At 45.7% G+C, this 27,851-nt stretch overlaps 1 protein-coding gene across 2 annotated transcripts in view; it reads right to left on the bottom strand.

The window, feature by feature from the left end:
* LOC147115226 (uncharacterized) overlaps positions 1–27,851 on the bottom strand; it is a 228,720-nt gene that overhangs the window by 162,648 nt on the left and 38,221 nt on the right. For both annotated transcript variants that reach the window (XM_085993599.1, XM_085993600.1), the window contains exons 5-8: positions 27,768–27,821; positions 27,620–27,673; positions 19,562–19,615; positions 15,095–15,148 (exon numbers count right to left, since the gene is read on the bottom strand). In XM_085993599.1, coding sequence (XP_085849725.1) covers positions 15,095–15,148; positions 19,562–19,615; positions 27,620–27,673; positions 27,768–27,821 — 216 coding nt within the window. The remainder of the gene's footprint in view (positions 1–15,094; positions 15,149–19,561; positions 19,616–27,619; positions 27,674–27,767; positions 27,822–27,851) is intronic.

Raw genomic sequence — 27,851 nt, 5'->3', positions numbered from 1 at the left:
TGAAATTTGAAAGGTGCTCAAAAATTATTTTCAAAATGCTCCTCCTCTAACATGAAATGAAAAGAATCTCTTCCAGCTATTAATGCAGATTTATAGTTATTAGAACTTAAATCAACCCATGTAAAAGCCTTAAGGCAAAAGCACAACTGGTGGTGGAACCTGCAATCTCAGGTGCTACCATACATCCAAGTACTCCACGTAATGAAAGATAAGTATTTTCAGAGAAATTTGTAGAGATATAAATCTTGCCATATTTTTCAGTACCAACTCCTTTTAAGTAAATAAAGAAATAAGTCTAATCTGTCTCGCAGAAATGCTTCTGTTGCAGAAAAACAAAGACAAGCAGAAGACATCATGCAAAATCTTGGTGTGAAATGACTATGGGGCTGAATTTCCTCAGAGCTTCTCCCCCTCCGCCAGCGTAACTTGGCCGGAAGTTTGGCGGAAACCCGGTTTACACACATCATACAGCTGCAGGTTCCTTCTCCGGGCATCTAATGGGGGTTGCAGTTCTGCCACTATCCCACAGAACCAGTTTTGTGCCTTCGCACTGGGGTTTATTGCGCCGTATTTATGCCTGGCACTTCTGCACCACTCCTCCCCAATTCTTGGCAAATACCGACAAATATATAAAATTCATTTTGAAACTTTAGGAAGGCTGAAACCATATTGGCCCCCATATGCTGCCACTTACCAGTAAGTGCACACAGCCCTTTAATTTGGACCTGCTGACCAGATTTTCTGCATTCTCCATTAGGATTACTCCCTTGCACAAGGCCAAAGCTGCAGAGGCAGCATAAATCCATATTCAAATGAGTTGACCATGCAAAATTGGGAGCGTCATTCCACCGTGTTGCTGGTTAGCTTTACTCCAGCAAATAAGCAAAAACGTCTAAATAGTGCTGGTAATGAAAAATCGCCTTTCTGATTCCTTGTGCTTCCCCATCATATATGCTTTACTGACTTCTATATGTTACATATTCCTGTGCCAAAATAACTGGCTCTAGAAATAATTCAAAGTCTTCACTAAAGATGAATGTGAAGTTTTTATTTAATGCACCTGCCAATTCCTGCCTGATACGTCTTAATATTTCTACTCAACTTATCACTTAAAGGACTTAGTAGTCTCAGGATAAGGGGCCGGCCATTTAGGACTGAGATGAGGAGAAATTTCTTCACACAGAGGGTGTGAATCTTTAGAATTCTCTACTCCAGAGGGCTGTGGAGGCTCAGTCGTTGAGTATATTCAAGACAGAGATCAATAGATTTTGACACTAAGGGAATCAAGGGATATGGGGATAGTGCAGGAAGGTGGAGTTGCGGTAGAAGATCAGCCATGATCTTATTGAATGGCAGAGCAGGCTTGAGGGGCCGTAAGGCCTAGTCCTGTTACTATTTCTTATGTTCTTATCTGGTCTTCAAATCCTTCTCTGTGACCCTATGACTGTGCTAAAATAACATCTGTGGATCTCTTGCTGCTATCTGCAACCTAATTTTCTATTTTCTTCTTGCATCCGCCAATACTCGGCACTTTAATATCTATGTGTTGGATCAGCAAGTGCCAAGTGGTCAGGAACAACATCAGAATTAACAATTCTAGTTGAACATGATCTAAAGTCAAGGGCCCTGAGTTTCTACGGTAGTTCTTCCAACCACCTGCTGTGCCTTCGGTGAGAGAGCTGCGAAATCCTCAGAGAACAGCGTAGACAGTTGAAAAAAGCCTAGATATTTTAGGTGGCATGCCATCTCAGATATTTGCAATAACAGCTTATTAGGCACTATCTAGTTACTTTGCATAGGGTATTAATGCAGACTGAAAGCTCAAGTCACTCCTTGGATCAATCTGTTCTGTTGAAATACAGGTAGACTATCCTTTATCCGAACTTCCGAAAACCGAAACCCTCTAAAAACCGAAAATTTTTTCGTTCAGCGTAAGTCGTGCGCACGACATGACCAGAGTGGCGCATGACTTACGCTGAGCAGGGCAGAGGGTCACTGAGTTCCCTCCTGGGTAGGAGATTGCAGGCCGAGCCGGGCAGTGTGAAGGAGGTATACCGGGAGAGTGAACCCAACAATACAGTGACCCGTCCGATAGCTGCAGCGGCCTGTCCGATATTCTTTTCTCCCCCCCCCGACCCCCACCCTTTCGGATAAGGGATAGTGTATCCTTTATCCGCACTTCCGAAAACCGAAATCCTCTGAAAACCGAAAGTTTTTTCGTTCAGCGTAAGTCGTGCGCACGACCCCGACCCCCGCCGACCCCCCTGCCGACGCCGACCCCCGCCGACCCGACCCCCACCGATGCCGACCCCCGCCGACCCCCACCCCCCGCCGACCCCGACCCCCGCCGACCCCCCCGCCGACCCCCACCCCCGACAAATTTCCCAGTCTTATAAAATATCTTCTGAAATCCGAAATTTTCCGAAAACCGAAACACGGCTGGTCCCGAGGTTTTCGGATAAAGGATAGTCTATCTGTAGTGCCAAGCATTTTCTTTAGTTCTCCTGCCAAGCCACTGAAAAAATCAAATTGATTTGGCAGCACTTTCAGAATTGCAAGGTAGTCATAATTATGTTTGGCAATGTATTTTTAACCTGCTGACGTTTGTATAGGTCCTGTCATGTTATAGATCAGCACTCTAAACTGCTAAAAAATCACATGGCATGCTTTTTCCTTTACAAATCTTGAAAATATTTTAAGTCAATCCAGAGTCAGTGGTGCAATGTTTGCAAATGCAAAAGTTTGACATTTCGGAAACTACTTCTGTAAAAATTGAACATTACAGTTCGATTCCACTGCTGGTCCAAAAGGCGGCCCAACACTCACATACACACACGCACTAGTCGAGCGGCAGCCTAACCCTACTGGATCTCATGGGATCAGCCAAATCACACAATTTAAATAATAATCTTGCATGGTTTTTCTGTGCATAAGGAATGTTGAGTCACCTGGGGAGGGGGGTGGGTGGGGGGCGGCAGATGGAATCGGCAGTAGAATAGCTCTTAAAAAGCTGCTGCATAAGCAACATAGGAACAGGAGTAGGCCATTCAGCCCCTCAAGCCTGTTTTGCCATTCAATTAGGTCATGGTTGATCTGTACCGCAACCCCATTTACCCACCTTTGTTCCATATCCCTTGATACACTTACCTAATGAAAATCTAGCGATCTCAGTCTTAAAAGGTTCAACTGATCAGGATCCACAATCATTTTAGAGAGGAGGGGTGGAAAATAAGAGAGTTCCAGATTTCTAACACCCTGATTTCACCCCTGAATGGACTGGCTCTAATTTTAAGATTATGCCCACTTGTTCTGGATTTCCCCAAAGGAAATAGTTTCTCTTTATCTACTCCATCGAATCCTTTTATCATTCTACATGCAAGAGAATACAAACCAAGTTTATGCAACCTGTCCTCACAATTTAACCCTCTAAGCCCCGGTATCATTCTGGTGAATCTGCACTGCACCCCCTCCAAGGTCAATATAGCCTCTCTGCGGTGCGGTGCAGTGCCCAAAACTGAATGCAGTACTCCAGATAGGGTCTGACCAAGACTCTATACAAATGAAACATAACTTCCTCCCTTTTGTATCGCAATCCCCTTGAGATAAAGGCCAACATTCCATTAGCATCTCTAATTGCTTTTTCTACCTGTCCGCTAGCTTTTCCATAGGGAGAAGACAGTTCAAAGTCAAGGCAACGTTAGGCTATGAACTCAAGCCATTTTAGATGGGAGGCTGATGCTCTGGCATTGGAGCCATGCCGTGAGACTGTACAAGTTATTTTGGTTGCACGGTATAATTCTTACTAAAAAAAACATTATAGTTATTATTTATATTAGCATTATTTCAAATCCAACATTGAAAAGAATGAAACTTATTCACTGGCTCCACTAGTGAACATTGCAGTGAAGCATATCTGAAGGATATGAAGAGGGTCTGAAATATTCTTGACTTATTTATCTTTAGTTATTAGAAAACAAAACCATATTATCTTTTATTGTGTTAACCCAACTGAAAGGAAAGCAACATAGGCCTAGAAATTCGATGTTATAGCGCCGACCATTAAGGCCGGTTTTGTTGAAAAAATAGCGGCCGCTTCACTTCCACCCACTTCTGGCGTGGGACACGGCGGCAGCCATTTTGGTGAGGGTCACAACGCTGTCGTTGACAGTGTTGGCCTCTCAAATTTAAGTAAACAGATCGTAACGTCAATCGGCATGCAACGCCTGCTTTGACGTCATGACTGCTAATTTGGACGTTCTCGCTCTCCAGAACGGTGTGTCTGGAATGCGCACAGAAAAAAGTGCGTGAAACAGCTCTGCAGAGATGCTGTTAGCGTTTCTTAAAGGGACACACACATCTTTCAGGTAAGTTTGGATTTCAGCTTTTGGGCTATTTTTTTTATATTTTATTGAAATAGTGACTTGGTGCAATAGATTAAAAAAGTTGTTAAAGTGTGCAGGGAGTGCAGGGAGGGCAGCCGGATGCTTGCAAGGCTTTCGATGGTAAAGGAAGGCCTCTGAGAAGACAGAAAATACTGGAAAAACTCAACAGGTTAGGCAGCATTGGTGCAGAGAGAAACAGAGTTAACGTCTCAGGCCGAGATGCTGCCTAACCTGCTGAGTATTTCCAGCATTTTCTGCTTTTATTTCAGATTTCCAGCATCTGCAGTATTTTGCCTCTGAGAAGACCACTTGCTCACAGTCCTGGGGGGCACATGGAGATGAAGCAGAGGCAGCAAAGAGGACAAGCTGCTCACAGAGGGAAGTGAAGGAAGCAGAAGAGGAGGAAGCAGAAGGAAGGATGCAACCCAGACAGCCCCTTTCTGGCCAGGATATCAGGGATGGAATCATCTGCCTGTGGTACCAGTGACCACAACCCCAATTCCCCTTTCAACATTTGTCCTATACCTTACCTTCCCCGTTACTGACCATCACAGCGTCCTCTTGGCTAAAATGCTGAAATAAAAGCCACTGCAAAGCAAACTTTCCAATCCAACTTTATCCATATATGCATTCAATATGACATCAAGAAATCAAATAATCACCCTTGTGTATTTCCCTTAGTGACTGTCTTGTGTATGCCTTTGCCTAGCCTACTGATGTAATGCAGTGCTAACCCAGTGGCTGCAGCATGGCTGGTGGAAGTCTGCTGACTTTCACAGATGGCCTTGCAGGATGACCTTGAGGAGCTAGTGGCTGGGAGTGTGAAATCGAGTGATGGTGCTTCTTCTCCTTCTTCTTCACTCTCCTCTCCCTCTTCTTGGACAACTACTGGCTGGGCAGGCTGGATTTCTTGGGTGTATGAGATGAGGAAGGCACAAGGGTAGAGTTATGGTGAGGGGATGGAGGGAAAGCAAGAGCTGCATGCTTACACCATGCGCAGCTTGTAAATCAGAAGCTATTGTGTGATGAGGGGGAAGTGGGATGTGAGAAGGAGGATAATGTATGAGGATCCCAGCGTCTTGTATTCTTTCAGCCCCGCCGCTGACCAAGGGCTCAACCATGCCTCTGCCAAGAATGGCCAGCACCGTTTCCCCCAAGGGGGTGAGGCGAAGCTAGGAATGTAAGTTGTGCCTTGTGCTTGGTACAGATTGTTGGTAGGTGAGTGATGGGGGCGGGGGAGTCATGCAACGAGCAGTGTGTGAGGCTAGTGCTGCAGTTGGTAGGAGACGGCTTTTGAAGATGCATTCACTGACCTTGACCACTGGTCTGAGGTCATGAAACTTCTTTGGGCACTGGAGCCAGGCCCTGGGGGGGGGGGGGGGGGGGGGTGGGGGGTGACACTGCTGGTAGTGACGGCCTTGGTGATCTGGTCCCACATCGTTCTTTCTGGAGGGCCTCCTGGCCCCCTGTGGGTAGAAGACCTCTCTTGCAGTATTGACCTCCTGAACAAAGCTGGAGTGCTCTGTGTGAGCCCCTGGGTGCCCTTTCCCTGGTTTGTTGAGCCATTTGTGTTAGTGCTGAAGCACTTTTACTATTTTTTTTATGTGCAGAAGGCAGTTTAGCTTTAAGAGCTACACTGCCTATTTTTAAATGATTTTTAATTTTTTCAGTTTAGAAGGCAGTTCCCCTTTAAGGGCTCGAGACTGCTTTCTAAAATGTTAGGCTAGCTTTAAGACAACGCTGCCTTGCTCCAGGGACGCTACCACCATGCTACATTCGGTCTCCTGCTGGGACTACCGCCCGAAACATCGCGTTGCATGGTAGGTTCTGTGCTCCGATTATTTAAATGAGCAGGCAGCAACAAAATAACAGTGCTGCCTGCGCTTTTTTTACGGGCGGGAGTTAACCTCGCCCCGCGGTGGCATCTGCCATTTTGCCGCTCTATCGAATTTCTAGGCCATATTCTTTAAAGATCTTCACTGTTAACTTAATCAAGGTCCACATAGTTATTCTTGAGTAATTTTGCTTCTACCATTTTGGCACAAAACTTTGCCACTTCTGGAAAATGTAAGCTGCTGCCTCTATCTAATACCCTTTATTACCAGAGATAACAGCCAACCAACACAGGAACATAGGAACAGGAGGAGGCCATTCAGCCCCTCGAGCCTGTTCCACCATTCAATGCGACCTAACTCCATATACCCGTCTTTGGCCCATATCCCTTAATGCCTTTGGTTAACAAAAAGCTATCAATCTCAGATTTAAAATGAACAATTGATCTCGCAGAAGAAAGTTCCAAACGTCTACCAGCCTTTGTGTGTAGAAGTGTTTCCTAATTTCACTCCTGAAAGGTCTGGCTCTAATTTTTAGACTATGCCCCCTAGTCCTAGACTCCCCAACCACTGTGTTTAGCTTGTCACCATTTAGAAAGTACCCTGCTCTATCCTTTTTAGGTCCAAAGTGGATGACCTCACATTTGCCTACGTTGAAATCCATTTGCCAGTTTTGCCCATTCACTTAATCTATCGATATCACTTTGTAATTTTATGCTTCCATCTACACTGCCGAAAATGTCACCTATCTTTGCGTCATCGCAAATTTGGATATATGGCTTTCTATGCCATCATCTAAGTCATTAATTAATAATGTGAATAATTGAGGCCCCAACACAGATCCCTACGGGACTACACTAGTCACATCCTGCCAATTAGAGCGCCTGCCCATTATCCCTACTCTCTGTCTCCTGCCGCTCAGCCAATTTCCTAACCAGGTCAATAATGTGCCTTCAATTTCATGGGCTTCTACCTTAGTTAACATCAAGCATTGTTGCATTTATATTACCATATACAACTAGATATATTGCAGCAACATTGTCTCAAAAATGATTTATTTTGAAATTAACAAAGTAACTTGGGCATCTCCACCTCTAGATGATTAAAGCTTTAGAAGGTTGCAGGTTGGACAGCTTTGAAGCACCAACAAGCAACACCAAGGGATTGTAAGCTGCAGGCCTCTGCTCATGGCCCTTCACATGATGAGCAGTCAATCTCAGCCATGCAGAATTGCTATGGGGAACACAAGCACTTTGCCACAGGGGCAGTGCAAAGAGTCAAAGAGTTCACCCTGGAGTCCTGGGCCACTCATACAACTCCCAACAACTAATTACATAGAAGCACTGGCAGAGGTTCTCTGCCCAGTCAGTTGGAGACAGCTTGTAGCTGAGAGAAAAAAATAAAAATGCGTAATCCTATAATGGCCACAGTTGTTATTATGTTTGTGTGAAATATGTAGGCAAGTAGAGAGGATTTCATTTTTTCTTTTTGGGGGTCACTAAACCAAGATATTAAGTTATCATCTCTCCATGGATGCTGCCTAGCCTGCTGAGTGTTTCCAGCATTTTCTGTTGTTATTTCAGGTTTCCAGCATCCGCAGTATTTTGCTATTGTATTAAGTTATCACAGTTGTGGTTAATTGGTGAAAGACTTGTTTTTTTTTTAATTCACCCACTGCTCTTCTACCCCTTCCCCATCCCAACCTACCCTGCCCCCACCTGAGTGTCAACATTTAAGGGACAAAGAACAGAGGCTGCCAACCACACAACATGCATCAACAAAATTCACCTCTGCTGTGAAAGTTCAACGGGGGAGAAATTTGGTACCTTAGCGCCTCCCATTAGCACCTCCGGGGCTAGTACCGCCGCCCGCAAAATGGAAGTGGTGGTTTGCGGCGGCGGTACCCACTAGCACCACGCTCTCCTGCGACCGGAGATCATGACGTCATCCGGCTGCGCAGCGCCCCGGCTCTGAAATTCACTCTCGCCCCCTGTCTGAGCACCTGCCGTTAGTATCGACAGGCAGAGGAGGCGGTATGCAGTCGGATGAGCGCTGGAGGAGCGCTATATAAAGGCGTCAACTTCCATTTTATTTTTAGTCGGCAAAGAATGCTGCCTTGTCAGTTTGACAAAAGCAAACAGGCGATTTCAGCGTTTTTCACTTGAAGGATGTTTTCTGCCTCAGGAAAATTATTCACTTTCATGAGATTTTAAAGTGCAACATTTCCATACTTTAATGGGGGCTGTACTGGCACTGGACCTCACCCTCCAACGTCATTGTCGGAGGCAGCAGAGGCGGAGAGAAAGATTGCAAAACGTGGCCAGAGAGAGGAGGGCCAACAGGGCTCTCAACAGGAGGCCTTACCCTCCCAGGGTATTCTGGCAGCATTTCTCCGACATCATTTTCACTGAGCAACAGTGTCTTAGAAGGCTCTGCTTCACCAAGGATGTGGTCACACAGCTCTGCCACCTCCTGCAACAGTATGTGGCTTACTTGGGGCGCTGATGAATTATCCAGTCAAGTATTTCCACTTAAGTTAGCACAACAAATATGTCTGCATTGTGACCTGGTCACTAATGATGCATCAAACTTCAATAATCAGTCTCCCAATTGGCTAAAAAATACAACTTGAAGATGTCTTCAGCCAATTTAGGTTTTTAGTGCTCTGGGTGTTAGCTCTATGTGAATGGTGGATCAGGGGCAGAATAGGATATTAGCTAAGTTTATTATTCAAAACAAAAATGGATGAGAATTTTTAAAAATTCATTCCTGGGATGTGGGCATCGCTGGCAAGGCCAGCATTTATTGCCCATCCCTAATTGCCCTCGAGAAGTTGGTGGTGAGCTGCCTTCTTGAACCGCTGCAGTCCATGTGGTGAAGGTACTCCCACAGTGCTGTTACGGAGAGAGTTCCAGGATTTTGACCCAGCGACGATGAAGGAACGGCGATATATTTCCAAGTCAGGGTGGTGTGTAACTTGGAGGGGAACTTGCAGGTGATGGTGTTCCCATGTACTGTACCTGCTGCCTTTGTCCTTCTAGGTGGTAGACGTCACAGGTTTGGGAGGTGCTATCGAAGAAGCATTGGCGAGTTGCTGCAGTGCATCTTGTAGGTGGTACACACTGCAAGCCATGGTGCGCCGGTGGTGGAGGGAGTGAATGTTTAAGGTGGTGGATGGGGTGCCAATCAAGCAAGCTGCTTTGTCCTGGATGGTGTTAAGCTTCTTGAGTGGTGTTGCAGCTGCACTCATCCAGGCAAGTGGAGTGTATTCCATCACACTCCTGACTTGTGCCTTGTAGATGGTGGAAAGGCTTTGGGGAGTCAGGAGGTGAGACACTCGCTGCAGAGTACCCAGTCTCTGACATGCTCTTGTAGCCACAGTATTTATGTGGCTGGTCCAGTTAAGTTTCTGGTCAATGGTAACCCCCAGGATGTTGATGGTGGGGGATTCGGCGATGGTAATGCCGTTGAATGTTAAGGGGCGGTGGTTAGACTCTCACTTGCTGAGGATAGTCATTGCCTGGCACTTGTGTGGCGCGAATGTTACTTGCCACTTATCAGCCCAAGCCTGAATATCATCCAGGTCTTGCTGCATGCGGGCATGAACTACTTCATTATCTGAGGAGTTGCAAATGGAACTGAACAGTGCAATCATAGAAACATAGAAGATAGGAGCAGGAGTAGGCCATTCGGCCCCTCGAGCCTGCTCCGCCATTCAATGAGATCATGGCTGATCATCCAAATTCAGTACCCTGTCCCTGCCTTCTCTCCATATCCCTTGATCCCTTTAGCCTCAAGAAATATATCCAACTCCTTCTTGAATACATTTAATGAATTGGCCTCTACTGCCTTCTGTGGTAGAGAATTCCACAGGTTCACCACTCTCTGGGTGAAGAAATTCCTCCTCATCTCTGTCCTAAATGGTTTACCCCTTAACCTTAGACTGTGACCCCTAGTTCTGGACTCCCCGACCATCACGAACATCCTTCCAGCATCTAGTCTATCTAGTCCTGTTAGAATTTTATAAGTTCCAATGAGATCCCCTCTCATTCTTCTAAACTCCAGCGAGTACAAGCCCAATGGACCCAATCTCTCCTCAGCAAACATCCCCACTTCTGACCTTATAATAGAGGAAAGGTCACTGATGAAGCAACTGAAGATGGTTGGGCCTAGAACACTGCCCTAAGGAACTCCTGCAGCGATGTCCTGGGGCTGAGATGATTGACCTCCAACAACTACAACCATCTTCCTTTGTGCTAGGTATGACTCCAGCTAGTGGAGAGCTTTCCCCCTGATTCCCATTGATTTCAATTTTACTAGGGCTCCTTGATGCCACACTCGGTCAAATGTTGCCTTGATGTCAAGAGCAGTCACTCTCACCTCACCTATAGAATTCAGCTCTCTTTTCCATGTTTGGACAAAGGTTGTAATGAGGTCTGGAGCCGAGTGGTCCTGGTGGAACCCAAACTGAGCATCAGTGAGCAGGTTATTGTTGAGTAAGAGCCGCTTGATAGCACTGTCGACGACACCTTCCATCACTTTGCGATGATTGAGAGTGGACTGATGAGGAGGTAATTGGCCGGATGGATTTGTCCTGCTTTTTGTGGACAGGACATACCTGGACAGTTTTCCACATTGTCAGATAGATGCCAGTGTTGTAGCTGTACTGGAACAGCTTGGCTAAAGGCGCGGCTAGTTCTGGAGCACAAGTCTTCAGCACGGCAGCTGGGATGTTGTCGGGGCCCACAGCCTTTGCTGTATCCAGTGCACTCAGCCGTTTCTTGATATCTTTCCCTGTCGTGCACTTATCTAGCTTGCCTGTAAATGCATCTATGCTATTTGCCTCAACCACTCCATGTGGTAGCAAGTTCCACAGTCTCACCACTCTGACATAGAATGGGTTTCAAAATATTCCACAACAGTATGAGAATCAATACATTCAGTCTTTGAAAAAATATATTTTGTTGCCAAAAATCATGTTATGTAGTTCCTTGATCCAAATGAGAAGCCATGTCACACATGTGGAGTCTGCTACCAGCCAACAATCATATTTTGCTCAGGCTCACATAAAAACATAAACAACACTCTGGGCCATATTTTGCGACCCCCACGGGTGCGTACGAGGTGCACACATGCACGTAGGGGCCGTGCAAGTTCCAGGTTTAGGCATGCGAAGCGTATGCCCTAAAACCCGGAACTTGCGATCTGTCAAGAATTCTCTTGACAGATCCAAAGCATCCCTGGGAAAAGGGCATCCGCGGGCGGAGAGTTGGCGATTTGTCCAACTTCTGCCCAGCAAATGCCTGTGAAACTCTTATGCCTGGCAAAAGCAGGCATAAGGCCTGTTTTTACCAGTGTAAGACTTTTAAAGAACAGAAAAATAAATTTTTTAAAACTTGTGAAATAAGTTAAGTTTATTTTTAGCTCCTTTAAAATATATAAATTTATTTTCCAAAAAATTAAATTTTTGTTTTAAGTATTTAATTAAATGCCATTTTGATTCATTTTAAATACGTGATTAAAAAAAAAATTAATTGAAGGGTACATGTCTTTTGGGGAGTACCAGGAAACTCTCTTTTTACCAGCACCTAAATAGCCGCAAATCTCTCTTAAACGGCAAAATTCAGGAGTACGTTCAGGTAAGTTTTATTTCATAATAGCTGGAGTGCCCGGCGGTGCTGGTGCAAAGTCTGCCCCTGTGCCTTGTTGATTGACATTGCGGGGAAGGAGAGAGAGAGAGAGAGAGAGGTAAGGAGAGAGAGAGAGAGGTAAGGAGAGAGAGAGAGAGAGGGAAGGAGAGAGAGAGAGAGAGGGAAGGAGAGAGAGAGAGACACAGAGAGGAAAGGAGAGAGAGAGAGAGGGAAGGAGAGAGAGAGAGAGAGACAGAGAGGGAAGGAGAGAGAGAGAGACAGAGAGGGAAGGAGAGAGAGAGAGAGACAGAGAGGGAAGGAGAGAGAGACAGAGAGGGAAGGAGAGAGAGAGGAAAGGAGAGAGAGAGAGAGAGAGAGAGGGAAGGAGAGAGAGAGAGAGAGGGGGAATGAGAGAGAGAGAGAGAGAGAGAGGAGAGAGAGGGAAGGAGATAGAGAAGAGAGGAAGAGGCCCGGCCCGAGTTACCCCAGCTGAGCTCGCACTGCGGCCCGCCGCCCCGGAGACCCCGTGGGCGGCGTAGCGCCTGAGGCCCGGCCCGAGTGACCCGAGCTGAGCTCCCGCTCCGGCCCGCCGCCCAACGTGAACAACAAACACCCTCCTCACCTGTAAATGAGTCCTACCCAGGCTACTCCGAAAGCGGCCATGGTGCCCCGGGTCTCCGACCCGAAGAGCTCGGCAGTGACATCCTGCAGAGCGGAGAGGCCGGGGTGACAGGAAGGGGGGTAGAAAGCGGAGAGAAGGAGGAGGGTAAGGGGCAAGAGAGAGAGAGAGAGAGAGAGAGAGGGAAGGAGAGAGAGAGAGAGAGAGAGAGGGAAGGAGAGAGAGAGAGAGAGAAAGAGAGAGAGAGAAGGAGAGAGTGAGGGAAGGAGATAGAGAAGAGAGGAAGAGGCCCGGCCCGAGTCACCCCAGCTGAGCTCGCGCTGCGGCCCGCCGCCCCGGAGACCCCGTGGGCGGCGTAGCGCCTGAGGCCCGGCCCGAGTGACCCGAGCTGAGCTCCTGCTCCGGCCCGCCGCCCAACGTGAACAAGAAACACCCTCCTCACCTGTAAATCAGTCCTACCGAGGCTACTCCAAAAGCGGCCACGGTGCCCCGGGCCTCCGACCCGAAGAGCTCGGCAGTGACATCCTGCAGAGCGGAGAGCCTGGGGTGACGAGAGAGGGGAGAAAGCGGAGAGAAGGAGGAGGAGGAGGGTGAGGGTGCGACTGGGGTCCGTGGTCGGACAGAGGCAGAGTTAGCAACACGCCGAAACTAACAATGGCCGCAGCTTGCTTTTCCCGTTGCCGCACTAACGGCAGTTTGAAGGATTAGGCCCCGCCCACACACGCAATGAAACGCCCCGTGACGCAGCGCGCTCCCCCCGTAGGATTGGTCAACCTTCACGTCACTCAATGCTAATGAGCGGATTCCCCCGTATGATTGGCCAACCGCTAATGAGCGGATTTTTGAACGTTTTTTGTATACTGTCCGAACAACTTTTGTCTGACCAAAAAGTAAATATGCCTATGACACTCCCCTAATCATAAGCTTTCTTTTGATATAACATATGTGTAGGTACGCTCTATAACTTTTGACCAAAAAGTAAATACCATAGAGCACATATACCAGAAACGCTGTTTACGGAGGTCACGGTCCATCATCAAAGACCCTACCCACCCCAGCCACAGTCTGTTTGCCCTCCTGCCATCTGGGAGACGCTACAGATGCATTCGCACCCGTACGACCAGATTTAGGAACAGCTTCTTTCCCAGGGCTGTCATCCTACTGAACTCCACAAATAAACTCTAAAGCCTGCACATCTGCCAATGCACTTTATTATGGTTATGTTTATGTTAATGTTAATGTATTACAAGCCAAATGTATGTTGAATGTTTAAATATCTTAATCTAAAGGTACACTCTCGGGAGCCGCAAGCCTACATTTCGTTGTACTGCACTTGTGCACTAACAATGACAATAAAAGTTGATTTGATTTGATTTGACACTCCCCTAATCATAAGCTTTCTTTTGATATAACATATGTGTAGGTACGCTCTATAACTTGAGTGAAGCCCAGACATACAAACAGACAGACACACAGACAGACAGACAGGTAGGCAGCACAATCCTATTATATATATATATATATATATATATAGATAGATAGATTAGTGACCGTGTAACCGGGGTTCCTGCACCTATTGCCATGCAACAGGGACGCCTGGATCTATGGCCGTGTAACCGGGGTTCCTGCACCTGTTGCCATGCAACAGGGGCGCCTGGATCTGTGGCCGTGTACGGGGCTCTCGTACCTTAGTAAGTATACCTCTCTGTAATCCGGACTTTTTGATCAACCGGCACCACGCCGGTCCCGTCGGTGCCGGATAATAAAGAGTTTCCTGTATTCCCATTCATACTTATGGAGGTTCCGTACATACGGAATCCTCATAGTAAGTATGAATGGGGATCCCTTTCTTTGATTGGTTGGGTCGGCACACGTGATCCCAGGGGCACTTGCGAACCGCCTGCGCCCCTGGGATACGTGGGCCTCTACGTAGGCCTACGCATAGAGGCCCAGGAGTGCAAGTGTCCGAACCTCCGGGACCATCAGGTAAGTTCGTAGATTTTATGCTAGTCAGAGGCATCCGCCCGCAGGAAGCCTCCAACCACAAATTCAGGGCCTCTGATTCCTCATGGAAGCAAACATCAAAGGACTACTGGAGGTACCAGCTGGATATATACAATTTAGGAACAAACCATTTAACCCAACACTGCAGTGCCCAATTATGAAATTAATTAAAAATGGGTACGAGTGGAACATTAATCCTGGAGCACTTCCCTCTTTAAATTTCCTTTCAGTAGGGTGTGTGTTATTTTACTCAGCTACACCACACAGTATACAACATGCAACATGTGTCTACTATTCGGTTATGCAACTATCTTTAGACATAGTTCATTCATTTCCAAAGTAACGTCCATTTAAAAAAAAATAAAAGTTAAAGGCTCCTGTGAAAGACCAATACACATATCTTATTATTATATAACTTAGACACCTGTCCTGTCCTGAGGAAGGTTCCAGTTCCATTCTCATAAACAAGTCACTAATCTGCCGAGAAATGTTTGGTTTGGAGCAGGAGTTATATATAATCAGAGCGAACGGAAGCTGTGGATTGGAATTTTAAACTGGGACTAATTATCCAGGCTCAGTTCTACTGCATTAACACAACATTTAAGGATAATATGAAATACATCCTACCTTTAAACCAGGTGGTCCTGGAAGGCCATTCCCTCCTGGAATTCCAGGTTCTCCCTGAAAGCAGGTAAAATAAAAGATTCATGGTCAAAGTACTTAAACATAAAGAAATGATTTTACTGAATGTTTTATACTCAGATTCTTTTCTCTCAATATATTTTAATCTTACATACTTATTACAGCACAGAAACAGGCCATTCAGCCCAAGCCAGTGATTATGCTCCACACGAGCCTCATCCCACCCTACTTCATCCAGCCCCATCAGCATATCCTTCTATTCCTTTCTCCCTCATGTGTTTATCTAGCTTCCCCTTAAATGTATCTCTGCTCGTCGCCTCAACTACTCCTTGTGGTAATGAGATCCACATTCTAACCACGACGCCATTTTAACATCAAAATATAACATATTAAACGTCTTGGTTCTAGTATACACTTCCTATTGCCTTAATTGCACTTTCAAATTTTGTTGGCTGGCTCAAAGTAAAGCAGAGGTAAATCAGAACTGAAGAGGTAGTGAAGGTACAAGTCTGAAGCAAGAAAAATGGCTTGAAAATTGCCCAAGAGAAAAGGGGGAAAAATTCGGTTGCTTTGCGCCTCCAGTTAGCGCCCTAAGAGGGCCCTAATGGGGCATAAAACAACTAGCGCCCGGGCGCGGCGATGTTTGCGCCGCTCGCGGATTTGACCAGACATTTTGCGGCGGCGCTAAACACTACCGCCACAATCTCCTGCGCCCGCAGATCATGACGTCAGTCGAGCGTACAACGCCCCCGTAGCGCCCCGGACCGGATATTGAGTGGCGCCCCCTGCCTTTCCACCTGCTGCTAGCAACGATAGGTAGAGGGGAACGTTTTGCAGTCGGGTAGGGACTGGAGGAGCGCTATTCAAAGGCGGCCGCTTCCTGCCTTTTTTGTTGGCGACATTTTTGCACCACGCATTCTAAGAGAGAGAGACTTCTGGAGAGATTCAATGCTGTGTGAAGGAGTTTTGAGTACTGAGCAGCACTTTGCAGATTCATTTTGATTTGACCTTCCTTGCATCGATTTAGAAGAGACTATGGGGCCTGCACTCTGAGCTCTTTCCCTGGGCCTCTCCATTGCTCTTTCCAGCAGATTTGATGTCAGGTCTCTCCAGGCCGAGATTCAAGGCTGCAATGAACAGGGTGTGGATGGAGAGCAAGATCGACCCTCCCCTTTAAAAACTGGCTGGCGCCAGTGTATCTGTGTTCCATTGCTGACTGACATCACATGAGCTTCGCCAGCGTTCTGAGGTAGCGCCTTGCTCCTCGGCGTTTGCGCCTTAAGAGAGGTGTGTAACACCTGATTTAGCGTTCCAATCACCTCCAGGGGCGATAGAAGCCAAGTTTGCAGTCCGAGGCGATAATTAGCGGCAGGCGCTAAACTTTGCGCCCGGCCGATAATTGCACCCCAAATGGGGCGATACCGAATTTCTCCCCCCCAAGGATAGATGAAAACAACAAATCCTGAATGACCAGTCAGGAGAACATACCAAATAAAATAATAACTTAAAAAGGAGGAAGCTTACTAATCAAATCACTTACAATACTTTTTGAAAATGTTTTTAGCTACCATTTTTTCTTAGTAACTGCATGTCCAAAATCAGAACATCAGAAATTGCATATTTCACAATAGCATGATTGCATTTACCAATTAAGTTGTGCTTGCGCTTTTTAATACTTTTGATAAAGTTTTTAGGTAAAGGCCTCAGGCTGTCCCTGGACTTCGACCAGCTATATGCCCCTAAAATCATCAAGGTCCAACCACATCCATGGGCTCTGAGCAAGCGCAGTTTGCAGAATTTTCCAGCATACATCAACATATTTCTGAATTTAAGCCTATGCAGGAAGGTAAGTGGGGATTATTTCATTCTGTGATGATTTGAGAATCACTTCATTTCAAAAACTTCAAAACAAGCTGGAAATTCAATTCTCAGTTTTACTTTAGACAAATATTCCTTGTGTATCATAAACTGTTCACAGACACCTGGACAACAGCTGTGATTAACAGCACTTGTGGTTTCTATAGAAAGGAAAACAAAGATTATCAGAGGAAAAGTTGAAAATGATTTCAGTTTGTTTTTCTAAGTGAGTTAAACCTAAATGGAAGATGAATTTGAATTATTGGATTCTTCCTGAGTGGCTGTTGTCCTATCGAATTACAGAAAGCTCCACCCCTCTTAATATCGCCTCCAAATTTAGTTACAAAATCTTTCGTAAGAGAAAAACAGCTGAACCGCTGAAATCCTTGTGATGTTAGATAGGGAATTCCAGGATTTTAACCCAGCGACAGTGAAGGAACAGATTAGGATGGTGGGTGACTGCGGGGAAACCTGAAGGTGTTAGTGTTCCAATGAAGTTGCTGCTCTTTTCCATCTTGGTGTTAAGAAGTTATAGGGCTGGGAAATACCGTTGAAGTAAGCTTGGCAATTTGCTGCAGTGCACCCTGTAGATAGTGCATACTGCAGCGATAGTGCACTGGGGTGGAAGGGGCGAGTGTTGAGTTCAGTGGCAGGGGTGCCCCACGTTCAAGCAGGGCACTTTGTCTTGGATATTGTCAAGCTTCCCGAGTGTGGCTGCACCCATTCAGGAAAGTGGTGTGTATTCCATCACATTCCTGATTTGGGTCTTGTAAGTGAAGAAGCTTTGAGGGGTCAGGAGCTGAGCGGTTCATTACAGAACACTAGCCTCTTCCCTGCTCTTGTAGCCACGGTGTTGATATGGCTGGTCCAGTTAAGCTTCTAGTCAATGGTAACCCCTCACCCTGCAAGATTTTGATTGTGGGTAGTGCAATTGAAGTTGAAAACATCTTAGCAGACTCAATAGTCAACATATTCAACCAATGGAGAGCAGCAATCAACAAAGCCAATAGAATGTTGAACAGTAGATTGCAAGTCAGAGGAAGTCGTGATCAAACTGTACAGTGGTCTGCTCACACCACAACTTGTGTACTGTTGCAGTTCTGGCCACTGGGGCACAAGGGAGACATTCAAGCATTGGAGACAGTTCACAGCCACAAACTTAAACCCTAGTCTGTGACGTCTGTGTTATGAGGAAGAACAGCAGGAAATTGGGCGTGCCAGCCCTGAAAGGAGAGGGTCTGAGCGGTGGTCTTATCGAGGTATATAAGATCGTAAACAGATTGGAAATGGTAAATCTGGAAAACTACATTAAATAGTGACCGTAGTACAAGGGCCACAGCATTAAACTAGTAAAAGGCAAATTTAAGACTCATATCAGGAAACTCTTCATATAAAAGGCCATCAATACATGGAATGGACTCCCAGATAAAGTAGTGGAGGTGAAGACCTTGGAATCATTTAAGAACCAAAGGGATGCTGCAATGGATGAGCTTCAGAGGTGGCATAGTGGTTAGCACTGTTGCCTCACAGCGCCAGGGACCCAGGTTCAAATCCGGCCTTGGGTGACTGTCTGTGTGGAGTTTGCACATTCTCCCCGTGTTTGCGTGGGTTTTCTCCGGGTGCTCCGGTTTCCTCCCACAGTCCAAAGATGTGCGGGTTAGGTTGATTGGCCATGATAAAAATTGGCCCTTAGTGTTAGGGGGGATTAAATATGTGGGGTTACGGGGATAGGGCTTGGGTGGGATGGCTGTCGGTGTAGGGACCGGGTGCTAGGGTTTGGATGATCAGCCATGATCTCGTTGAATGGCGGAGCAGGCTCGAAGGGCCGAATGGCCTACTCCTGCTCCTAGTTTCTATGTTTCTATGTTTCTGGATGAATGAGTTAAGATGGGCCAAATGGCCTTTCTTGTCCATAATTATTACCAGGGCTCCAATGTAATTAGATTATGAGGAGAGATTACATAAACTAGGCTTGTATTCCCTGGAATATAAAAGGTTGAGGTGTGATTTGATTGAGCTTTTTTAGGATTTTGAATGGAATTGATAGGATAGAGAGAAACTTTTTCCGCTGGTGGGGGAGTCTAGGACAAGGGGACATAACTTTAAAATCAGAGCCAGGCCATTCAGGAGAGAAGTTAGGAAAAACTTCTTCATGCAAAGGGTGGTAGAAATGTGGAACTCTCTCCCACTAAAAGCAGTAGATGCTAGCGCAATTAATAATTTTAAATCAAAGATTGATAGATTTTTGCTAGACAAGAGTATAAAAGGATATGGAGCCAAGGCGAGTGGATGGAGTTAGGATACAGATCAGCCATGATCTCACTGAATAGCGGAACAGGCTCGGGGGGCTGAATGGCCTCCTCCAGTTCCTATAATTGTCTTGTGACCTTGTTGACGGCATTAACTGTATACTTTCAGGAAAGATCAGTGAAAACACTTTGGCTGGAAACAATTCTAACATTATTTCAACAACAAATACCATTAAAAAAAAACTTGATTAATATCAAAAATGTGTGTCAGAAAAATACGAAAGTTTTACAAAATGAGCACGCCATTTATTCCTTGAAAAACACTCGGGTATTTAAGCTCGCTTACCAAAGGGCCATACTGTCCAGGAGAGCCAGGTATTCCTTTTTCACCTCTACTACCCTGTAATGGAATTGATTCATAATTAAAAACAAGATATTCTTTTGAGCCACACGAGCTAGAGTAATTGAATTGCATGATTAGACACACACTGAAAAGTAACTGTAGAAAGCTGCACAATGAATAAAATCAAGCTGCCTACCTCTTTGATTAAGTTTTTGGTAACCTGTCCTAATATCTCCTTATGTGGCTCGGTGTCAAATTATGTCTGATTACGCTCCGGTGAAGTGCCTTGGGACGTTTTACTGCCTTAAAGGCACTATATAAATGCAAGTTGTTTTTTGCTGAATTTCACCCATTATGGTCACATTAGTACGATAGCAAAATACTGCAGATCCTGGAAATCCGAAATAACAACAGAAAATGCTGGAAAAACTCAGCAGATCAGGCAACATCCGTGGAGAGAAATTTGAGTTGACGTTTTGGGTCGAAACCCTTTTTCAAAACTGGAAAGAAAAGAAAATAGATCGAAGGCAAGGCTGCGATCGAACAAAAGAAGTAAAAGAGACAATAAAAGGTATTCGAAACCAGACGAGATGGTAATAGGCCGGTGGAGACAAAAGACAGCTGAGATTAGGTGTGAAGTGTACTGGCAGGTAAGAGACAGCTGCCAGGTGGGAGAGAGAAACAAAAGGAAAGGCGGGGGGGGGGGGGGGAAAGGAAGACCCAAAACAAAGGGGTGGAAAAAATTATAAGTCAAAAAGTAATAGGGGCCGAGGTTATGATCTGAAATTGTTGAATTTGATATTGAGTCCGGAAGGCTGCAAAGTGCCTAATCGGAAGATGAGGTGCTGTTCCTCGAGTTTACGTTGAGCTTCCGTGGAACAATACAATAGGCCAAGGACGGTGAGGTCCGAGTGGAAATGGAATGGTGAATTAAAATGACAGGCGACCGGAAGCTCGGGGTCACCCTTACGGACTGAACTGTTCCGCAAAGCGGTCACCCAATCTGAGTTTGGTCTCCCCAATGTAGAGGAGACCGCATCGTGAGCAGCGAATACAGTATACTAGATTGCAAGAAGTACAAGTAAATCGCTGTTTCACCTGGAAGGGGTGTTTGGGGTCCTGGACAGTGGGAAGGGGGGAGGTATAGGGGCAGGTGTTACATCTCCTGCGCTTGCATGGGAAGGTGCCAGGCGAAGGGGAAGGGCTGTTTGGGGTGATAGAGGAGTGGACTAGGGTGTCTCGGAGGGAGCAGTCCCTACGGAATGCTGAAAGGGGAGGGGAGGGGAAGATACGTTTGGTGGTGGGATCACTTTGGAGGTAGCGGAAATGGCGGAGGATGATCCGTTGAATGTGGAGGCTGGTGGGGTGAAAGGTGAGGACAAGGGGAACCCTATTGTGGTTCCGGAGGGAGGGGCAGGGGTGAGGGCAGAAGTGCGGGAGATAGAACTGACACGGTCGAGGGCTGTGTCAACCATGGTAGAGGGGAATCCTCGGTTGCGGAAAAAGGAAGACATGTCGGAAGCACTGGTGTGGAAGGTGGCATCGTCGGAGCAGATACGGCGGAGACGGAGAAACTGGGAGAATGGAATAGAGTCCTTACAGGAGGCGGGGTGGGAGGAAGTGTAGTCCAGGTAGCTGTGGGAGTCAGTGGGCTTGTAGTGAATATTGGTCGATAACCTGTCCCCAGAGATGGAGAAGTCGAGGAAGGGAAGGGAAGAGTCAGAGATGGACCATGTGAAAGTGAGGGAAGGGTGGAAATTAGAGACAAAGTGAATGAAATTGTCTAGTTCGGGGCGAGAGCAGGAAACGGCACCGATACAGTCATCAATGTATCGGAAAAAGAGGTGAGGGAGGGGACCTGAGTAGGACTGGAACAAAGATTGTTCCACATATCCCACAAAAAGGCAGGCATAGCTAGGACCCATGCGGGTACCCATAGCAACACCTTTGATTTGGAGGAAATGAGTGGAGTTAAAGTCAATGTGAGAACAAGTGGTCAGTTTTAGTAGTTACGGAATCCGTTGACAACCATTACCGCAACAGTTACAGCAAATTATTGCCCAAATGGCAGCACGGTGGCATAGTAGTTAGCACTGTTGCCTCACAGCGCCAGGGACCCGGGTTCGAATCCGGCCTCGGGCGACTGTCTGTGTGGAGTTTGCACATTCTCCCCGTGTTTGCGTGGGTTTCCTCCGGGTGCTCCGGTTTCCTCCCACAGTCCAAAGATGTGCGGGTTAGGTTGATTGGCTATGATAAAAATTGACCCTTAGTGTTAGGGGGATTAAATACGTGGGGTTACGGGGATCGGGTGGGATATGTGTCGGTGTAGGCTCGATGGGCCGAAATGGCCTCTATCTGCACTGTGGGGTTTCTGTGATTCTGTGAAAGCAAGACAATACTGTTTTCCTTTTACAAAAGCAAAATACTGTGGCTGCGGGAAATATGAAATAGAAACAGAAAATGCTGGAAATACTCAGCAGGTCAGGCAGCATCTGCGGAGAGAGAAACAGAGTGAACATTTCAGGTCGATGACCTTTCATCAGAACGGTTTTTCTTTTGGTGTTCAATCCAATCTGGTGACAGTCTTGCAGAAGTACAGGAATGCCAAGTAAACCGGGGATTTCAGCCTGCGATTATTGTGAACTTCTGAGTTGCAAGTTGCAGTTAAGAACATTCACAGGTTATGGCTCCAAAAAAAAACTAGGAGGGTGGGGTGGGGCAGGATGGGATGTTGTGTCAGGATGGAAAAGCGATTGTTCTTAGATTTCAAAATGAAATCAAGTGAATTGAACAGATGAGGTTTTGCAGCAGGTAATCTGAACAGTCAGTGTTGCTGGAGTTTATTTCATTGCATTCCAGGGGGATCCTTACTGCTTCTACATATCTATTGAGAATATATTAAATTTGCAATGCAGGACACACAGTCCTTTTTTGGGCATCTCCCAAATAGGTCATGCTAGGTGGCTTCTCAATAGGAATTTCCCATTATAAAGCTACCTGTGACACAGTGGTGCTGGTGCTGCAACTGCATATTTCTACCACTGGATGAAGCTTCATAAGCTCCAGATTCCCATCCCTACACCATCACTAATGCACCGAAGGAAATTTGCTTTGTCATGACTTTCCATGGCCAGCATCATAGGTAGATCGAGAGAAACTATTTCCTGTGGTGGGTGAGTCCAGAACAAGGGGGTATAACCAATAAAATTAGAGATAGACAGTTCAAGATGATGTCAGGAAGCACTTCTTCACACAAAGGGTAGTGGAAATCTGGAACTCTCTCCCCCAAAAAGCTGTTGAGGCTAGCGGGGGGTCAATTGAAAATGTCAAAACTTGAGATTGAGAGATTTTTGTTAGGCAAAGGATATTGAGGGTTACAGAACCAAGGTGGGTAGATGGAGTTAAGATACAGATCCAACATGATCTAATTGAATGGCAGAACAGGCTTGAGTGCCTCAATGGCCTACTCCTGTTCCTATGTTCCCATGTTCCTATGGGAGATCCACTAGTTGCTTTAAATAATTGTGTAAAGACCATAATGTCTTTGTGCATCAAGAGCCAGGTCCATTGGAGGCTTGACATATTTCAGATGGAGCACATATATTAGGATTACTTTGTATAATTGCAGCAGCAACTTCACTCCACTGTAAAATCAATGTGTAATCTCAGGCAGGCAGGTTTACTTTAGTTAAAAGTAGGCACCTTAAGCTAAATAGAAGTAAGCAGTTTATACCTTTCTTTATTTGTTACAAGGATTTCCAACTCATGCTATTTGACTCCAAAGAAAGGTATACAAGATGTTTTTGTAAAGGCATTCCTAAATAGGTGTGTCAGCTGTGGCTCAGTTGATAGCACTCCCGCGTCCAAGTCAGAAGGTTGTGGGTTCAAGTCTCCAGAGACTTGAGCACAAAAATCTAGGCTGACACGCCAGTGCAGCACTGAGGGAGTGCTGCACTGTCAAAAGTGCCATCTTTCGGATGAGACGTTAAACCGAGGCCCCGTCTGCCCTCTCATGGCACTATTTCGAAGAAGAGCAGGGGAGTTATATCCAGTGTCCTGGCCAATATTTATCTCTCAATCAACATAACAAAAGCAGATCATCTGGTCATTATCACATTGCTGTTTGTGGGAGTTTTGCCGTGTGCAAATTGGCTGCCGTGTTTCCCACATTACAACAGTGGCTACACTTCAAAAGTACTTCATTGGCTGTAAAGTGCTTTGGGACATCCAGTGGTCGTGAAAGGCGCGATATAAATGCAAGTCTTTCTTTCTTCTTAGGCTTACTGCTTCATGGTAACTGACTATAGCCAGTATTCTTTATTTCCTAAAACACCCCGAGACTTGATTGTACGGTCAGAGGAAACAACCTGCAAATTATTTAAGGTAATTTTGGTTGGATCATATAAAACAATAATGAGCCCTGCAATTGGTTCTTTCTAGTTCTTGACAGAATACAGCTACCTTTAAACTAAAGACATTGGTAACATCTTCATCACCCTCTCAACACAAAGAATTTGAACCTTTATAAGCTGACTGTTTTCCAGACTTGAGATTTGAATTAAATGGTAGTGAGCTGGCATCTTCAAATTAAACTTTTGCTCGAATTTTATTTTATTAATCAGATTCCCTCACCTGCTCCAAACAGCCAATCACCTGTCCTCTGAAAGACATTCTCTTTTGCACACAGTAATTTTAATTTGACAGAGTGTAATGGAAGCACTTTAAATGTTTTCCTGCAGTAACCAATGAATAAACAAATAACCATTTTTCTTTGATGGTTTTGAGTGTCACAAGTTCCTTGAATTCACTCAGTCTCTATCTATTCTGCATTAATTACTGATACTCTACAACATCTATTAGTCAATCCTTGGTTTGATGATGTTTTCTAGATTCTTGAAGAGTCAAACTCTCGCCTACCAGAATAGGCTGTGATGATTTATGCTTCTTTATTGGTGCAACTCCAGGGAATGAACAGCGCTGCCATCCACTTGAAAAGCACAGAATAAAGCCAACCTGTACTGCCAGCAAATAATACAAGAACTAGCTAGTTCTGACTGGGCTTGTAACTGTATGCAAGATTGAGGATTTGCTTGCTATTGAAGTCGAACTGGAGGAGAAGTCCAAGTATTATTGTACAATTACACTATTTCTGTGGCGAATAACAATTGTTACATGACAATGAGTCAAATATTGCTGGATAAATATTGGTGAGTTCATGACGCACGCCGTTAATTAATGCACAAATCAGCCAGTAAGTTCAGGCGAAGAAAAGATACGCTGTGAGTTGCGAATCACCATAACTTGCTGGTCCATTTATACCACTCCGCTGTTTGCCTCGCACAAACAGCAGTTCGCCCTCAACCTCCCAGTAATTTTTAAGAATTTGCTGCATTTTGAACATTAATTGCTCATTAAACTCACCGCAGAATGTTAGGGCTTGCACTTAACGGCGTAAGTGCCTTTTTAACGACGTGATAATGATTAATGCAATGCCAATCAATTTCTCCGGCCCAGAAAGGGAATTATTTAAACTGTTGAGTCTTATTCTTGCAAGTAGTAAATTCTTCTTAGAGATTTAAAAAATGTTAAATGTAAAATTTAATTTTTATTACTTTTTCTGTACCTGATTTGACTCTAATTCACCCTCCTTCTCCATCGTTCCTCTGTTTCTTTCGCAATCCTTAAATCTCATTGATTGAGGAGATAGATTGCTGGTCCCGTCGATCCCAGATGTCCCGTTGCCCTTGCTGCGCCGTTATCAGCTCGCACTTCCAACAACTTACAGGGCAAAACATTTTCAAGCTGATGGGGGCAGGAAAAGGTCTAACTAACAGCGCACACCGCGAGATGCCCCCTCCAGCAAGATGTGGCCCAATGACTACAGCATGACATCAGACCAGCTCCAGGGATTCTTGTGGCATCAGTCACATGCCAATATGTCTGCGAGATAGTTCATCAATCTGTCTTTTTTTAATCATAAAAGACACAAAATGGATTTATATTTCTGTTTGGAATTTTGGGAGCTAGCCAGCTGGTGACCATTTTGTTTTATTTAGTGCTGGCTGGGCACCTGGAATACATTTTATTTGTTGCCTTTGCCTGTGCCCAATGTTAGTTCCAAGAGGAAGATAATATAAACAGTGTTAATTGCCAAGTTATCTTTCTGACCGCAAGAAGGAGGCACAGCTGGATTGTTTGTCCCAGCAAGGGGGCCCTGCAAGCAAGGCTTGTCCTGAAAGAATGGTCCCAGAATGGGCCAGTAACCAGCTCTCCAGGAGGTGTATGGACCAGCGGTGGTGCAAAACAGGCTTGGGGGTGGATCAAAAGCAGAGCCAATGAGGGCCGCGGCAGCACAGAACTGAGGCGCCTGGGAGTAGGGATTATTAGCTGAGAGCAGTAGTGTTTAACAGGATGATGGGCCAGAGAGGGACTCCATTAGCATCACTGGAAAAACATTAAAGTGGAGCCAGTGTGGGGCCTGCCTTTGGCTTTGCTTTGAAATGGGGTTGGCGACTGAAGCAGGTTCGTGGGAAACCAGCATGATGCTCTGAACCCTACAGCTGCATTTAGTTGGGAAAGAATTCCTTTGTCTCAGTTTGGATTTCAAAGCAGAGTGCAGATATAACTGCTGCCCAGTTTCTAGGATTCCTGCTCTGCCAGACTGTTGACAGGCAGTGGCTAACAGAGACACTCTGAATACCAAATACCACGTATAAACTTTGCATTATGGACACTGGTCCAAGCTAAGTGTCATTACAGATAATTTCAAGGACTTTGAGATATTTTTATTATTTTCTAACAAAGACTATGGCCATGAGATTCCGACAGCACGGGACATACTGCCCGACCAACTGGCCCGATGCCGACCCCATCCTAAGTTCCAGAGTCAGTATATTTAAGTATTACTGGGTGCGACAAAAGATGCACGGAAAGCATCCGGGGAGGTGGGACTCCCCCGGCCAAGTGAGGGGCTGCCATTGTGTGGCCTCAAAAACCCAGTGGTGCTGCAGCACGACTGCCATTGCATGACCAGAAGAGGCAGCCAGGCAGAAGAACCTGAAGATCGGGAAATTGGTAGAGATGGAGGCCCACGCAGGAAGGTAAGTGGGGATCAGACTGGAGGGAGAGGAGTCCACTATAAAGCCATCTCCTTCCCCCGGGGGACCTCCGGGCTGTTACTACCAGTTCCCTAGGCGTGTCACCATTTTTCACATGGTGGTCACCAGGAAAATCTGCTGGGGACCCGGGTGCATTGCCCTTTCCCTGCCTCCGCCATGATTTGCATATGACAGGCGAGGAAGAGCTGGCCAGCGGCAGTCCTGGCTGGAGCAAGGAGTAATCCAGGTTGGGTCAATGAGGCATCAGTATCCCTCATCATTGGATTCAGCCTCATTCTTCACCATAATCCTACCCCATTTCAGGCGAGATTGTGGCAAAGAATCCAAACCACTATATCATCATTTGTATGGTTGCGCCTAGCTAGCGCGGACTTACCTTACACCCGTCCTCATTTCCACATAATTTAGGGCAGAACTTGGAGGTAGCAAAAAAACAGCTTATCCACTCTAAATACCAAATCCCACCCCACTCCACCACCCCCCCCCGCCCCGTCATTAAATCCAGTAGGTTTATGGTGTACCAAACTATCATAATTTCGGACCCTGTAAGTTTGAGTAAAGTTTTGGAACCTAATGAAATCTACTGTGTTTGCTCTTGCTTCTGCTAATTCTACTTTTCAAAACATCTGACTTGTAGTTTCAAGCCTGAGATGTATGTTAGTTGTCCAACAATCGAAGAGGTACCTGGAGTACGAGACATCTTGTACTATATTCAGTGAGCTCACCAGCAGCATAAGGAATTTATTGTTCACTTTGGACACGCTCTTCTCAGATCACTTGGTGCACCAGGTCATATTTTAGTCCCTCAGAGTCATGAACTTACCAGTAGAGGAAGTTTTTGTGTGCTGGACATGAGAAAACATATCTGGAGAGCATTCCAGAACAGCAGACATTATTATATAAGGCTTAACATTAATCTGAGAATATAGCTGAAACAACATACTTTTTTTCCAAGTAGCCCTGGTATTCCTTGTAGTCCTGATGGTCCTTCAGGCCCCTTTAAAAAAATTGCAGCATAGAGTAAACAGAAATCAATATTTTGCATTTTAACACAAAGTGGAAGTGGTGAATTAAATCTGTTAAAATACTACCTTAGGACCCATAGGCCCTTCTACCCCTGGGAGACCATGATGTCCTTTTTCACCCTAAAGGTACAATTAAACAAAAGATGGATG

Source organism: Somniosus microcephalus, chromosome 7, assembly GCF_052327205.1.
Source record: "Somniosus microcephalus isolate GS21.2 chromosome 7, FLI_Smic_1.0, whole genome shotgun sequence".
Taxonomy (NCBI): domain Eukaryota; kingdom Metazoa; phylum Chordata; class Chondrichthyes; order Squaliformes; family Somniosidae; genus Somniosus; species Somniosus microcephalus.
Note: the sequence above shows the minus strand (reverse complement) of the source record. Positions and strands in the feature narration are given on the sequence as shown.